This window comes from Carcharhinus amblyrhynchos, chromosome 12 (assembly GCF_965287045.1).
Source record: "Carcharhinus amblyrhynchos chromosome 12, sCarAmb.v2.hapA, whole genome shotgun sequence".
In the NCBI taxonomy this organism is placed as follows: Eukaryota; Metazoa; Chordata; class Chondrichthyes; order Carcharhiniformes; family Carcharhinidae; genus Carcharhinus; species Carcharhinus amblyrhynchos.
In genome coordinates this window covers 83992969-84006477 of record NC_137335.1, presented here as the reverse complement: position 1 = coordinate 84006477, position 13509 = coordinate 83992969, and the positions used below count along the sequence as shown (strand labels likewise).

The following is a 13509-nucleotide window of genomic DNA, read 5'->3' as shown; positions in this document are numbered from 1 at the left end:
ACTAACAAGGTAAATGCATGGGGCTACAGGGAAAGCAGCTGGGTGGGATTGTGCAGACTCGATGGGCTGAATGGCCTCCTTCTGCACTGCAGGGATTCTATGATTCGATTCCATGAACTGATTGTCTTTTCCTATCATTCCTTTTATACTTATAAGCCTCTGCAAAGGGGACAACTCATGCTAGGTCGAGGTGATTATCATGGAATCCTCACAGTGCAAAAAGAGGCCATTTGGCCCACAGAGCCTGTACCGAGAACAATCCCACCCAGGCCTTAATCCCTGTAACCCATTAATTCCCCTGCTAATCTTCCAAAGACTAAACTGCAGTTGAGCTTGGCCAATCAACCTAATCTACACGTCTTTGGAGAATGCGAGGAAACCGGAGCACCCGGAGGAAACTCACACAAACACAGATTAAAGTGAGAAAAGACACAAACAGAAAATGCTGGAAAATCTCAGCGGGTCTGACAGCGTCTGTGGAGAGAGAATAGAGCCAACGTTTGGAGTCTGGATGACCCTTTGTCAGAGAGATCGAAGAGTTTGATTGGATGTGGTGTGAGGGGCGTGCGAGGTGCGTTGTAGTCCAGAACATATGGCCAAATTAGAACTAGGCTCATTCAAAAATGTTCGCAGGAAGCACTTCTTCACACAAATGGTAGAGGAAGTCTGGAATTCTTTCCCGCCAGTAAAGAAGCTGTCGAGACTGTGGGACAATGGAAAATATCAACACAGATGTTCAGAGATTTATATCTGGCAGGCGGACTGAGTAATGGATAGAGTTCAGATTCAGATCAGCTGTGATCTAACTCAATGGCAGGCCAAGCTCAAGGGGCTGAATGGCCTCTTCTGGTGTTCCTGTCTGTGTGTGAGGTAGCTCAGGGTGACAGCAAGCCTTTGGAACTGAGGGGGGCCACCTTGTCATCAAAGGTTTCCTGGGAGATCCGGGGGTAGGGTATTCCTTTATGGGCACTCTTTGTCTCAAAAAGAGCCCCCCCCACCCCACTCCATCCCACACCCTCACTCCTCCACCAGAGGCAATGACTTCTCCTGCAACATCAGCACCTCTGAAATCACTCACTCACTTGCCAGGCCTGCCTGTTCAATCCCTGTGCTCCCAGACTCAGTTTTGCGTGAAGAAGTGCTTCCTGACAACACCCTTGTTGTGTACATGACCATCACTGAGCCTTCCTTCTCCAGATGTAGCACCAACAATGGCCACCGTTCTCAGTGGCGCTGTTGAGCCCCCCCGGCTCACTGATTGGATAGCAGTTGTTGGTGGTGCGCCACTATCTTTAATGCAGGCAGCAGCCCCTGCAGTAACCAACGTGTTGGCTAACACCAATATGATCCGTTCCCAGCTTCCCCTGTCTGCCAAGGCTAGTTTGTCTCCCCCCTCTATTTTGAGACCCCCATCACCTCCTTAACATTCAACTTGTTAACTCTGCTTCTCGCTCCACAGATGCTGCCTGAACCTGCTGAGTATTTCCAGCATTTCCCACATTGTATGAATCTCAATGGAGGCCAAAAAAGAACAATTGATGAGGCGATTTTCACCAGCTCGGGAGCAATACAGGTGATCTCATTTTTCCTGAGTACAAATGTGGGGGGCAGTGGGGTGTTTGAGTGGCAGGACACTAATGTGGTCAAGGAGTCGTTCCAAGGGGCAGCACGGTGGCACAGTGGTTAGCACTGCTGCCTTACAGTGCCAGGGACCCGAGTTCGATTCCTTGCTTGGGTCACTGTCTGAGCGGAGTTTGCACATTCTCCCCATGTCTTTGTGGGTTTCCTCCGAGTGCTCCAGTTTCCTCCCACATTCCAAAGATGTGCGGGTTAGGTGGATTGGCCATGCTAAATTGCCCTTTGTGTCAGGGGGACTAGCTAGGATAAATGCTTGGGGTTATGGGGGTAGGACATGGTCGGTGCAGACTCGATGGACCGAATGTAGAGTTCTATGATCAGGATTGATTTTTACTGTCCTCATTTGGGATTAATGGCCTGGTATAAATCCAATGGGTCCCCATCTTAACACCAGCCCCTCACCCTGCCACTCCCCCACCTCCAATTAATACCAGCAATACAACCAGATCCTGTCACCAGGTATCAATGACAACCGCTCCTCTTAACACAAGAATCAAGGTACATCATTGGTTTATTGACAAATCATCATAGCTGGAGGTGCAAAATTGTGATGATGATAAAAATAAAATTATAATTTGTAAAAGTTATAGCAATCATCAAAAAACAAAGTGCAAATCTCATGATAGAACTGCACAGTGATGAACATATTGTGAAACAAATAATTACACTGCATTGCAAAATAGAGATCTGTTTAAGTTAAAGAATAAAGATGAGAGGCCTGTCACTCTCCGCATTTTGTATTGAGGTCCAGCATACTGGAGTAATGCGTGCAATTCTGGTCACCACAGTACCAGACGTGGAAGCTTTGGAGAGAGTGCAAAGAAGGTTCACCAGGATGTTGCCTGGTCTCGAGGGTGTTGGCTATGAGGATTTGTTTTGATTTGATATATTATTGCCACATGTATTCACATACAGTGAAAAGTGTTGTTTCTTGCACGCTATACAGACAAAGCATACCATTCATAGAGAAGGAAACAAGAATGTAGGGTTACAGTCATAGCTAGGGTGTAGAGAAAGATCAGGCTAATGCAAGGTGAGTCCTTTCAAACGTCTGACAGCAGCAGGGAAGAAGCTGTTCTTGAGTCGGTTGATACCTGAACACAAACTTTTATATCTTTTTCTCGACGGAAGAAAGTGGAAGAGAGGATGCCTGGACTCCGTGGGTTCCTTAACTATGCTGGCTACTTTGCTGAGGCAGCAGGCAGTGTAGACAGAGTCAGTGGATGGGAGGCTGGTTTGTTTGATGAATTGGGCTACGTTCACAACCTTTTGTAGTTCCTTGCGGTCTTGGACAGAGCAGGAGTCATACCAAGCTGTGCACAACCAGAAAGAATGCTTTCTATGGTGCATCTGTAAAAGTTGGTGCGAGTCATAGCTGATGTGCCAAATTTACTTAGTCTTCTGAGAAAGTAAAGGCATTGGTGGTCTTTCTTAACTATAGCGTCGGCATGGAGGGGTCCAGGAGAGGTTGAATAAACTAGAATTGTTTTCACAGGAAGGACGGAGACTGAGAGGAGACTTGATAGAGATCTCCATAACTATGACAGGGACAGGGTAGATTGTCAGAGGCTTTTTCCCCAGGGTGGAAGTGGCAATTACCAAAGGGCACAGGCTCGAGATGAGGCGGGGAGGGGAAGTTTAAGGGAGATGTGCAGGGGAAGTTTTTCATGCAGAGAGTGGCGGGTGCCTGGAATGCGCTGCCAGAGGAGATGGTGGAAGCGGGCACATCTGCAACATTTAAGAGGCATTTGGGTGAGTACATGAATAGGGAAGGAATAGAGGGATATGGACCGAGTAAGGGTAGAAGGTTTTGTTTTGAGTTTAGTTTGGGTATCATGATCAACACGGTCTATACTTTTCTTTGTTCTATATATATCTATATAGACAGGTTAAGTTCCTTAAATCCCCAATTATTTATATACTATTTATCAGTTTTATAAAATAGGGGATTGGGCTGTCTCATAGTCCATTTGTTTTATATATATATATAATGCACGGAAAGTTGATTTTTCTCCTTAATCCCGTTGTATTTTGTGAGGTTGTGGCAAAGCTCAGTGGCAAACGGTGGTGGGATTCAAGAGTTTTCTAAGTGAAGTCCAAACAGGACTTTCTTCCCCTTTCAGCCTGGGGACATATATTCAGTTGTTCGTGTCAGAGTGGTTTTGATACACATTACCTGGATTTGCTTCAGTGTTTGGTGTTTGTTGCTGAATGTTGTTGAGCTTGTTATGGTATAAACAGCAATATTTACTTTAATACAGGAAAGCAACAAAGACGTGGTGTTGTTTTGGAAAAATTAGCTTATGATTGAATAAGATTGGAATATACTTATTTCCATATAGATTCTCACACGGATATACAGAAGCAAATCTGTTATATGTAAATATTACACACAAAAGCACACAACTTGTGCTTTTGTATATAACAGATTTGTGTGCTTTTGTATATAACAGATTTGCTTCTGTATATCTGTGTGAGAATGGATATGGAAATAAGTATATTCCAATTTTATTCAATCATAAGCTAGTTTTTCCAAAACAATGCTCCGTCTTCCTCTATGCAAACATGTAACATTTACATTTTTATTCTGTTTTGGAAGCTGTAACATTTTTGATGGTGTCCAACTAGGCACATTAAACATCTTCACCTCTTATACCGAGACAGATTGTGGAGAAGTATGTTAGAAAACATTTTAAACGCAGGGCAAGATGCAAACATCTTTGTGCAGGTAAAACTTTCACATCAGGTCAATTTAGCCAATGTTTCTGAAATCTTATACTGCATATTAAAAAGAATAAACTGTCCATACAGAGAGGTGTTTAAATAAATACATTCCAGGAGAAACACAGAGTGAACATTCAGTTTCTGACAGTTTCAGAATAGGTAGGAGTTGATTAACTTTGACACTGGCTGCGCAATTCACAGACTGTAAAGAACATACATTTTAACAGAAGTAGCCAAAAGCTACTGTGAAAGAATTCACAGGTTCTGCTCTCATTCTCTGTCTGAGTGGCAGGATGGAGTTACTTTTAAAAGACTGAGCACCTTTTTAAGGAGCAGCAGTACTTTATTATACTCAGGATTGGGTTGATCTGGGACTTACCTGCTGCCATTGCAGGTGGAGAGAAGACCAAGGAGCAACTGGACAGAAACCGAGAGTGCCCAGGTAAGAGATGCCATGCTGTGGGTCCAGAGAGTTGTGTTCCTCTCAGGATTACCCGTATCTATCGGGACCCACTCTGCAGTGCTGCTGTCTCACTTTGTGGGAGAGTCTCTGTAACACACCTTCTCTCTGTCGTAGTCTCTCAACCTCTAAATATATGACACAGGCTCTCTTTCACTGTGCCACACCCTCTATGGAATTCTACTTCTACAATCTGCTCCCTAACTTACACTCTCCCTCTCTCACTCTCCCCTTTTCCTTTCTCTCTTTCCTCTCTTTCTCCCTTTCCTCTCTCTCTCTCCCACTTCCTTTCCCCTCTTTCTCCATTTCCCCCTCTCTCTCTCTCCCTTTTCTCTCTTTCTCTCCCTTTCTGTAGGACCATATATCTCGTGGTCTGGCATTCTCTCTCTCAGTTGCACAGTCTCTCTTCTTGTGGAACATATTTGCTTTCTATGGCACTGAGTCTTTCTCTTCCCATTGCAACATTTCTTATTCTCCTTTTTTCTCCCTTTCCTCTATCTCCTTCTCTCTCTCACTCCCTTTCTCCCCCAACCTCTCTCCAACCACCCCCCCCTCCTTTCCCCCCTCTCTCTCCTTTCTGTAGTCTGGCACTCCCTCTCTCAGTCTCCCTCTCTCTTCCTATGGAACATATTTGCTCTCTATGGTACTGTCTCTCTTTCTCTCCCCATTGCAACATCTCTGATTCTCCCTCTCTCTTTCTGTCTCTGTCGCAGCGTCTCAGTCTCCTCACTGGATTAAGATATTATTGAGTTAAATGCAGAGCTGAGGTTGTATTTTCTTTAGGGCAGGCCATTTGTGCTTGCTTTCAGTGGAGCGTACATGGGGAACAATACAGGAATACGCAAGCCACTTATTTCGCTCAATTCACCTTTAAAAACAAACATAGGCTCACACAGACAGAACTTAATAAACCATGACAAATGTATATTTTTCATTGCTTTATGAAGTCCAATTAATTGTTTTATTTTAAATTAGCTGCCATTTTCCCCATATTCCAATGATCAAAAAGGTACGTCATTGGTTGTAACGCACTTTAGGAGGTTTTGAATCTGTGTAGGGTGCTATGTAAATGCAAGTTCTTTTCTATTTTATGTCTGATGTAGATATACTATAGTCCTTATGCAGGCTGGAGGCAGAATGTAGCGTCTTTTCTTCCCAGATTTACTAGTTAGATCACATAGATTGGACATAGAACAGCCTCTAAGCAGACCCGAATGAGCTTGATGGACTGAAGGCCTTGATTTCATTCCACACCCTTGTGCCTTTACCAACCAGTTTGTACTGATGTACACATTGGAATGGTGTAAGTTTCAGTAAGAACATTAAAGTAGAACAAAGTACAACTTTTGTTCTCTCCCTATCCTTCACAGTTGATCCCTCCTAGCATTTACGAGGTGGTTCTTAAATTACACCCACTGGGGTCGGATGAATTGATACTGCCCTGATTCAGTGTCAGTAGACAGAGCTGCCAAACAATGAGGAAGAAATGAGAACTTATGTAACCAGGGCATGTGTCCTACCCACAAGGCAATGCTAATTGTCCTATTCTTATCGATTTATTATCGTGAGACGGGCATTGTTGGCAAGGCCATTTATCACCCACCCCCTAATTGTCCAGAGTGTGATACACAAACAGGTCCCGCAAACATCAGTGAAACAGTGATTCATGTAGTGACAAGTGATTTTGGTTGAGGAATAAATGTCAACAGCGGACAGAATTTGTAAACCCCTTTTGGAATACTGCACTGGGGTCCTTTCTATCAACCAAGAGGGCAAACTGACCCCTTTCCAAAGGACAACACCACTTGTGTTCCAGTGTCAGCCGCAATTAAATGTCTCTGGAACTGAGTTTGAAAACTATGAACTTGACTCCAAGACAATGGAATTTCCACAAATTCAAGGTTGATGAGGGAAGTTGGATAAGCACTTGAAGGGCTACAGGAACATTAGAAATAGCAGCAGGAGTGGACCTGATGGTCCATTGAGTTTGCTCTGCTATTCAATACAATCATGATTGACCTTAGGCCTTAACTCCATTCTCTTACCTGATCCCAATATCCCCTAAGTCCCTGGGATCAAAAATTCTGTTTGTATTCTTTATTCATTCATGGGACATGGGCGTCGCTGGCTGGCCAGCATTTATTGCCCATCCCTAGTTGCCCTTGAACTGAATGGTTTGCTCAGCCATTTCAGAGGGCAGTTGAGAATCAACTACATTGCTGTGGCTCTGGAGTCACATGTAGGCCAAACAAGGTAAGGATGGCAGACTTCCTTCCCTAAAGGACATTCGTGAACCAGATGGGTTTTTCCGACAATCGACAATGGTTTCGTGGTCTATCCTAACCTTAAGTCTATTCAACAATGAAACATTCACAATTCTCTGGGGCAGAGAAATCCAAAGATTCACCAGCTTTTGAATTAAGTCATTTCTTATCTCAATCCAATGTGATTGTTCCTTTACCCCGAGGCTGTATTCCTGTGTTTTAGATTTCCTGACAGAAGAGACAGCAGGAGAATGGGACTGATGGATTGCTCTCAGATGAGCTAGCATGGGCTCAATGGGTTAAATGGCCTACCTCTGTGCAATAATGACTCTCTGGTTTGATGAAAGCTGGTTTCCAAATCCTTCATTTTTATGGAATTTTTTTTGACCTTCAAACTATCAGAGCCATATTTTTGGAACAATATGGAATGGATTGGCCATACTAAACTGTCTCTTCATGTCCAAAGATGTGTAGATTGAGTGGATTTGTCATGATAAATGCATGGGGTTACAGGGATGGACCATAACACTGTAAGATGTAGAAATAAAATTAGGCCATTCGGCCCATCAGGTGGAGGAGTGGACACGGGTGCGATGCTCTTTCGGAGTCAGTAGAGACTTGATGGGCCAAGTGGCTCTTTCTGTACTGCAGGGATTCTGTGGTTCTATAGAACGTAATTCCCCAAAAGGTGCAACATAAAAACAAAGATTCACCTGGTGAAAGTATCACCTCAGTTTCAATGGAATGGATACTTCCCCGGTGTGCAAACTGTAAACACTGCACCCTTCTCTTAAACACAATTGTACTTACCAGCTCACGGATAAAGTCTTTGTATTCTCTCTGTGTCTCAAGGGGGAAGGCAGCTGAAATGTTTCCTGATCAATCATTTTAGCTAGAAAACAGGGATACAAAATTGGAACTGCATTTTACTTGCACTCACCCTATTGAACTTGTGGCTTCTGCACCTCCTATTCTCGATTTGTACCGACTGTCTCTATCCTGAATTTTATTTCGTCTTTAACAACATCTTGCATTCATACAGTGCCTTTAACTTTGGATATTTTTCCCAATGTGAGAATGTGAACAGATAAAAACACAAGAACAAAATAGGAGACATTGGGTAGAATCTTCTGGTGATTATTTTTAGGAGCCAGAACCACTTTGGGTCCTGGCCTGACCTCCAGGTGGTAGCTGACTGGTACTATTATTGGACTATTAGTCCAGAAACTCAGCTAATTTCCTGGGGACCTGAGTTCGAATCCTGCCACAGCAGACGGTGGAATTTGAATTCAATAAAAAATATATATTCAGAATCTACTGATGGTCATGAAACCATTGCCAATTGTTGGAAAAACCCATCTAGTTCACTAACGTCCTTTAGGGGAGGTAATCTGCCATATCTACCTGGTCTGACCTACATGTGACTCCAGAGCCACAGCAATGTGGTTGACTCTCAACTGCCCTCTAAGGGCAACTATGGGTGCGCAATAAATGCTGGCCAGCCAGCGATGCCCATGTCCCACGTATAAATAAAAAATCCCCCACATGGGCTTAGCAGTGCACACTCTGGAGTAATCATCTAGGAATGCTCCCTGCTCCCATTATGGGCCCTCTGTCACTCATTACTGGCTATCTGTCACTGACAGAAGGGTTGTTTATTCCCCCCCTCACGACATCACCAGGAAGTGGGAATACCTTGGGCTGCTGACCCCACCCTCTGGTCTTCCAGTTTATTCTCTGTGGCATTGGGATGTTGATTCTTTTACGCTATGGTATCAATTAGGGTACGGACAAAGGGCAACTACTCAAATGAAATTTTAATACCTTTTATTAATAATCCTTAATTCTTTGATAAGCGCACAATTAACACAACACTCTAATAAGGTTTCCATTACATTGTAACCTTATGACTAGAATCTAGATACTACCCACGCATGATGATTTGACCAGGTTTACTCCGAGTGGGGTTCTCCTTTGAGCTCTGAACTCAGGATCCTCTCTTCACGATGATGGTCTCCAGTCTTCGCTGCTGATGTTTCCGATATTCCCTTATTTGTATGTTTCTCCAACCTCTCAGCATGTTCGATGATGTATGTATCTCTTGTTCAACACTCTCACAGTTCTGAGCTCATTTGTCCAATGGTTGTGTAAACAGGAGAAATCTTTCTCCATTGTTCTTCTTAACTGTCTAATTTTTCAGACCATTGCAACTACCAAGGTCACTGAGGTTGAAAGATCCTTAACACCAGAATGCTCAGTCAGCAGTTCATATATAGTTAGTTCCACGAAAGGAACAGTGCCACCATGGAGTGGCACAGTGGTTAGCACTGCTGCATCACAGCGCCAGGGACCCGGGTTCGATTCCCAGCTTCACTGCTTAAAACCTATCTGTGACCAGGTTCTTGATCACCAGCCTACTGTGCGGAGTCTGCATGTTCTCCCTGTATCTGGATTTCCTCTGAGTGCTCTGGTTTCTTCCCACAGTCTGAAAGACATACAAGTTAGGTGCATTGGCCATGCTAAATTCTCCCTCAGCGTACCCGAACAGGTGCTGGAATGTGGCAACTAGGGGATTTTCACAGTAACTTCATTGCAGTGTGAATGTAAGCTGACTTGTGATGAATAAATAAACTTTAAAAGGTCAGTCCCTAACTGTTTGCATCTTCCTGTTCCCTTGTCATCCACATTCAAGTTTTTTTGTTGATAGTCAATGCATGAAAACCCCAGAAGAACTTTAACCATCAAACAGCAGCTCCACAGCCCAGCGTTCAGTCACCTGCAGGCCACTCCTTAACAATGCCACAGAAATGGGAAGAGTAAAACAAGTGGATAGTCAGGGAATGGATACTGGAATCATAGAATGCCTACAGTACAGAATGAGGCCATTCAGCCCATTAAGTCTGCACCAACCACACTGAGCAATATTGCACACACTAATTTGCAACTATATATCACCTTTAAAACAGGTGCTTCACAGGAGCAATCATCAGACAAAGTCTGACATTGAGTTACACTAGGCTGGCGATCAACAGCCTGGTCACAGGTAGGTTTTAAGCAGGTCAGCTTACATTAACACTACAATGAAGTTACTGTGAAAATCCCCTAGTTGCCTTACTCCAACGCCTGTTTGGGTACACTGAGGGAGAATTTAGCATGGCCAAAGCATCTAACCAGCGCATCTTTCGGATTGTGGGGTGAAACTGGAGCACCTGCAGGAAACCCACACAGACACGGGGAGAACGTGCAGACTGCGCACAGTAGGCTAGTGATCAAGAGCCTGGTCACATATAGGTTTTAAGCAGTGAAGCTAGGAATCGAACCCGGGTCCCTGGCACTGTAATGCAGCAGCACTAACCACTGTGCCATTCCATGGTGGCACAGTTCCCTTTGTGGAACTGACAATATACCAACTGCTGACCGAGCATTCTGATGCTAAGGAAGTTAAGAAAAGGGAGGTGAAGAGGTTTAAGGAGTGAATTCCAGAGCCCACGACCCAGGCAGCTGAAGGCACCGTCCAGTCACGGAGCAATTCAAGTCGGGAATGTGCCAGACGTCTGAACTGGACGTGATCAGGTGGAGTGTATAATAGGCAGCCAACTCAATGGTGCTCATTTACCCCCAATTTTGTCTCCATTAGGAAACTGATGCTGATACATTCTCTTTAAAACCACAACAACATTACTCAGCAAGGTGTCCCAGCCTCTTCATCTGAGGCTAAACAGGACACTACTTTCATTTATAAATAGGTTGTGGTGAATGTGAGTTAGCCTCATTAGATTCGGTTTCCTAATACATTTTTGTCCATTCAAGCATATAAACCATTGTGAATGGAGAACACTACCTTGACAAAGGCTAATGTCTGTTTATGCAGCATACTATACCTCTCATATCTCAGTGACCTACTTACTGTACCAGACAGGATGTTCACAACTGCTCCCATCTACCGCTAATGCGTGAAAATGTCAACTAGTCCACTTTGACAGGTATATTGTTTGAATGGAAGAGGCTGCGGAACTCTATGGTACAGGGGGATCTGGGTGTCCTGGTACATGAATCACAAAAGGTTGGTATGCAGGTATAGCAAGTGATTAAGTTGATTTGATTAGTTTACATTAACACTGCAGTGAAGTTACTGAAGGCAAATGGAATATTGCTGTTTATTGCATGGGGAATGGAATATAAAAGTGTGGAAGAATTGTTAGGGCTGTACACTGAGACCATATTTGGAGTACTGTATACAGTTTTGGTCTTAAGCAAAACCTTTTGGCTAACATCAAGTGTAGCATCGACATAATGTGCTTGGTTGAAGTCATTAGGTTACATTTTAGCTTCATTTGAAGCAATTTTTAAAAGTAGCAACTCGGCCTTTTGGCTAAGATGCAAATGAGATCAAGCCTTGGAGGAGGAGCTATTCTTACTCCGATCAGCTTGGATCATGTAGATCAAGCCCGAGACAGGAGGTGAGAGCCCTGTCTTGTCAGCTTGGATCGGGAATGTCTCAACTTCTTGAGACTCTGAAATGGACTTGATTTAATTGAATTGGAATAAAAACAAAAGAAAAGCTATAACTGCATTGGAAGCAGTTCAGAGAATCCTCACTTGATTGATTCCTGGGGTGAAGTGGTTATCTTATTTGAGCAGTTTAGGTCCATACCCATTAGAATTTAGAAGAATGAGAGGTGATCTTATTGAAACATGTAAGATCCTGAGGGGACTTGATAGGGTGGATGTTAAGAGGATGTTTCACCTTGTGGGGAAGTCGAGGACCAGAGGACACGATTTAAAAATGAACAGTTTCCCATTTCAGACAGAGATGAGGATATTTTGTTTCTCTCAGAGGGTCATTACACTGTAAGGTTCTCTTCCCCAGAGAGCAGACTGAAAGCATGTCCCTTTATGCCTCCACTCCCATCCCCCATATCCTTTCCTGCCTTAACAATCCCCCTCAATGTCTCTTTATGTTTCTATACCCTTCACATGACCCTTCAGATCTTTTCCATTTTACAGTACTGCCTGCCCCAGACACTTGCTGTCCTATAGCACCTGCTGCAGTCTTCTACTTGCACCCTGAGGGATGTTGCTGGCCAGGAAAAAACTCATCTCCTGGAAATTGCTGCATAGAAAATATCCACATAGTTGATGCACCATCCACCCACAGCTGCACACATTAATCCAAAGTGTGGTTGTTGGAGGTCTACATCTTGTCCTCATTGCCACAAACTGTCCCAGGTCTTCTTCAAGTCCTGACTTTTACACACATTGGTCCAGACATGATCATGATTTCCCACTGGCGTCGCAGTGAGCAGGCATAATACTCTTTGATGAGGGAGGCAACATACCATACTAAAGTCTCATCTGCATCCGCAGAAATGCCTGTTTATTCCCCTTACAATTGAATCCCCTATCACTATAGCTTTGCCACTCTTTTTCCTGCCCTTCTGTGTAGCAGGCCCAGCCATGGTGCCATGAACCTGGCTGCTGCCACCTTCCCCTAGTGAGCCATCTCCCCCGACAGTGTTCAAAATGGTATATCTGTTTTGGACAGTGATGACTGCAGGGAACCCTTGCACTGCCTTCCTACTCTTCCTCTGTCTGGTGGTCACCATTCCCTATCACCACAATAATTTTTATCTGCGATGTGACCACCTCACTGAACATGCTATCCACGGCTTTCTCAGCATCGTGGATGCTCCAAAGTGAATACATCCACAGCTCCAGGAGCTGCAGTTGGACACACTTCTTGCACATGAAGGAGCAGGGACACCAGAAGAGTCCCTGAATTCCCACATCGCACAAGAGGGGCAGGACACAGGCCTGGGATCTCTTGCTAGGACTTAACCTTAAATGGGGTTGCGGGGTTGCACTCTAGTCAAACCTTCATCTGAACCCCAACAAGGGTAAAGCAAGTCAGCTTTACACTGGCCTTTGGCATGAATGATGACCTGCTACAGCAGGAGGGAGCAAAAGATCCCGGGAGAAATTATTTCTCTCAAAGGGTGGTGAATCTGTGGGGTTCACTACTCCAGAGCATGGTGGATGCCGGGACTTTGAGTAAATTTAAGGAAGAGGTGGACAGATTCTAAATTAGTAACGGGTTTAAAGGGTGATGGTGAAGAGCAGGTAAGTGGAGTTGAGGCTGAGATGAGAACAGCCATGATCATACTGAACGGGGGAGCAGGCTCGAGGCGCTGAATGGCCTACTCCTGCTCCTAGTTCTTATGATCCCACAAGACATAAGACATAGGAGCAGAATTAGGCCACTCGGCCCATTGAGTCTGCTCCACCATTCAATCATGGCTGATTTTGTCATGTTATTTTCCTCTGGTGTGATATCAATTTTGGGATCTCTACCTGCCCTTGAACCCACCACATAGGGCACAGGAGAATTCTGCCCTTGGTCATGTACATCAACACAAGAATTAG

The 13509-nt window shown here is 44.2% G+C and overlaps 1 protein-coding gene across 1 annotated transcript in view; it reads right to left on the bottom strand.

Annotated features, from left to right (window-relative positions):
* Positions 1-4818, bottom strand: part of cd109 (CD109 molecule) — a 110812-nt gene extending 105994 nt beyond the window's left edge. The window contains exon 1 of the mRNA XM_080199866.1: positions 4742-4818. Coding sequence (XP_080055992.1) covers positions 4742-4818 — 77 coding nt within the window. The remainder of the gene's footprint in view (positions 1-4741) is intronic.
* Between the last annotated feature and the right edge of the window lie 8691 nt (positions 4819-13509).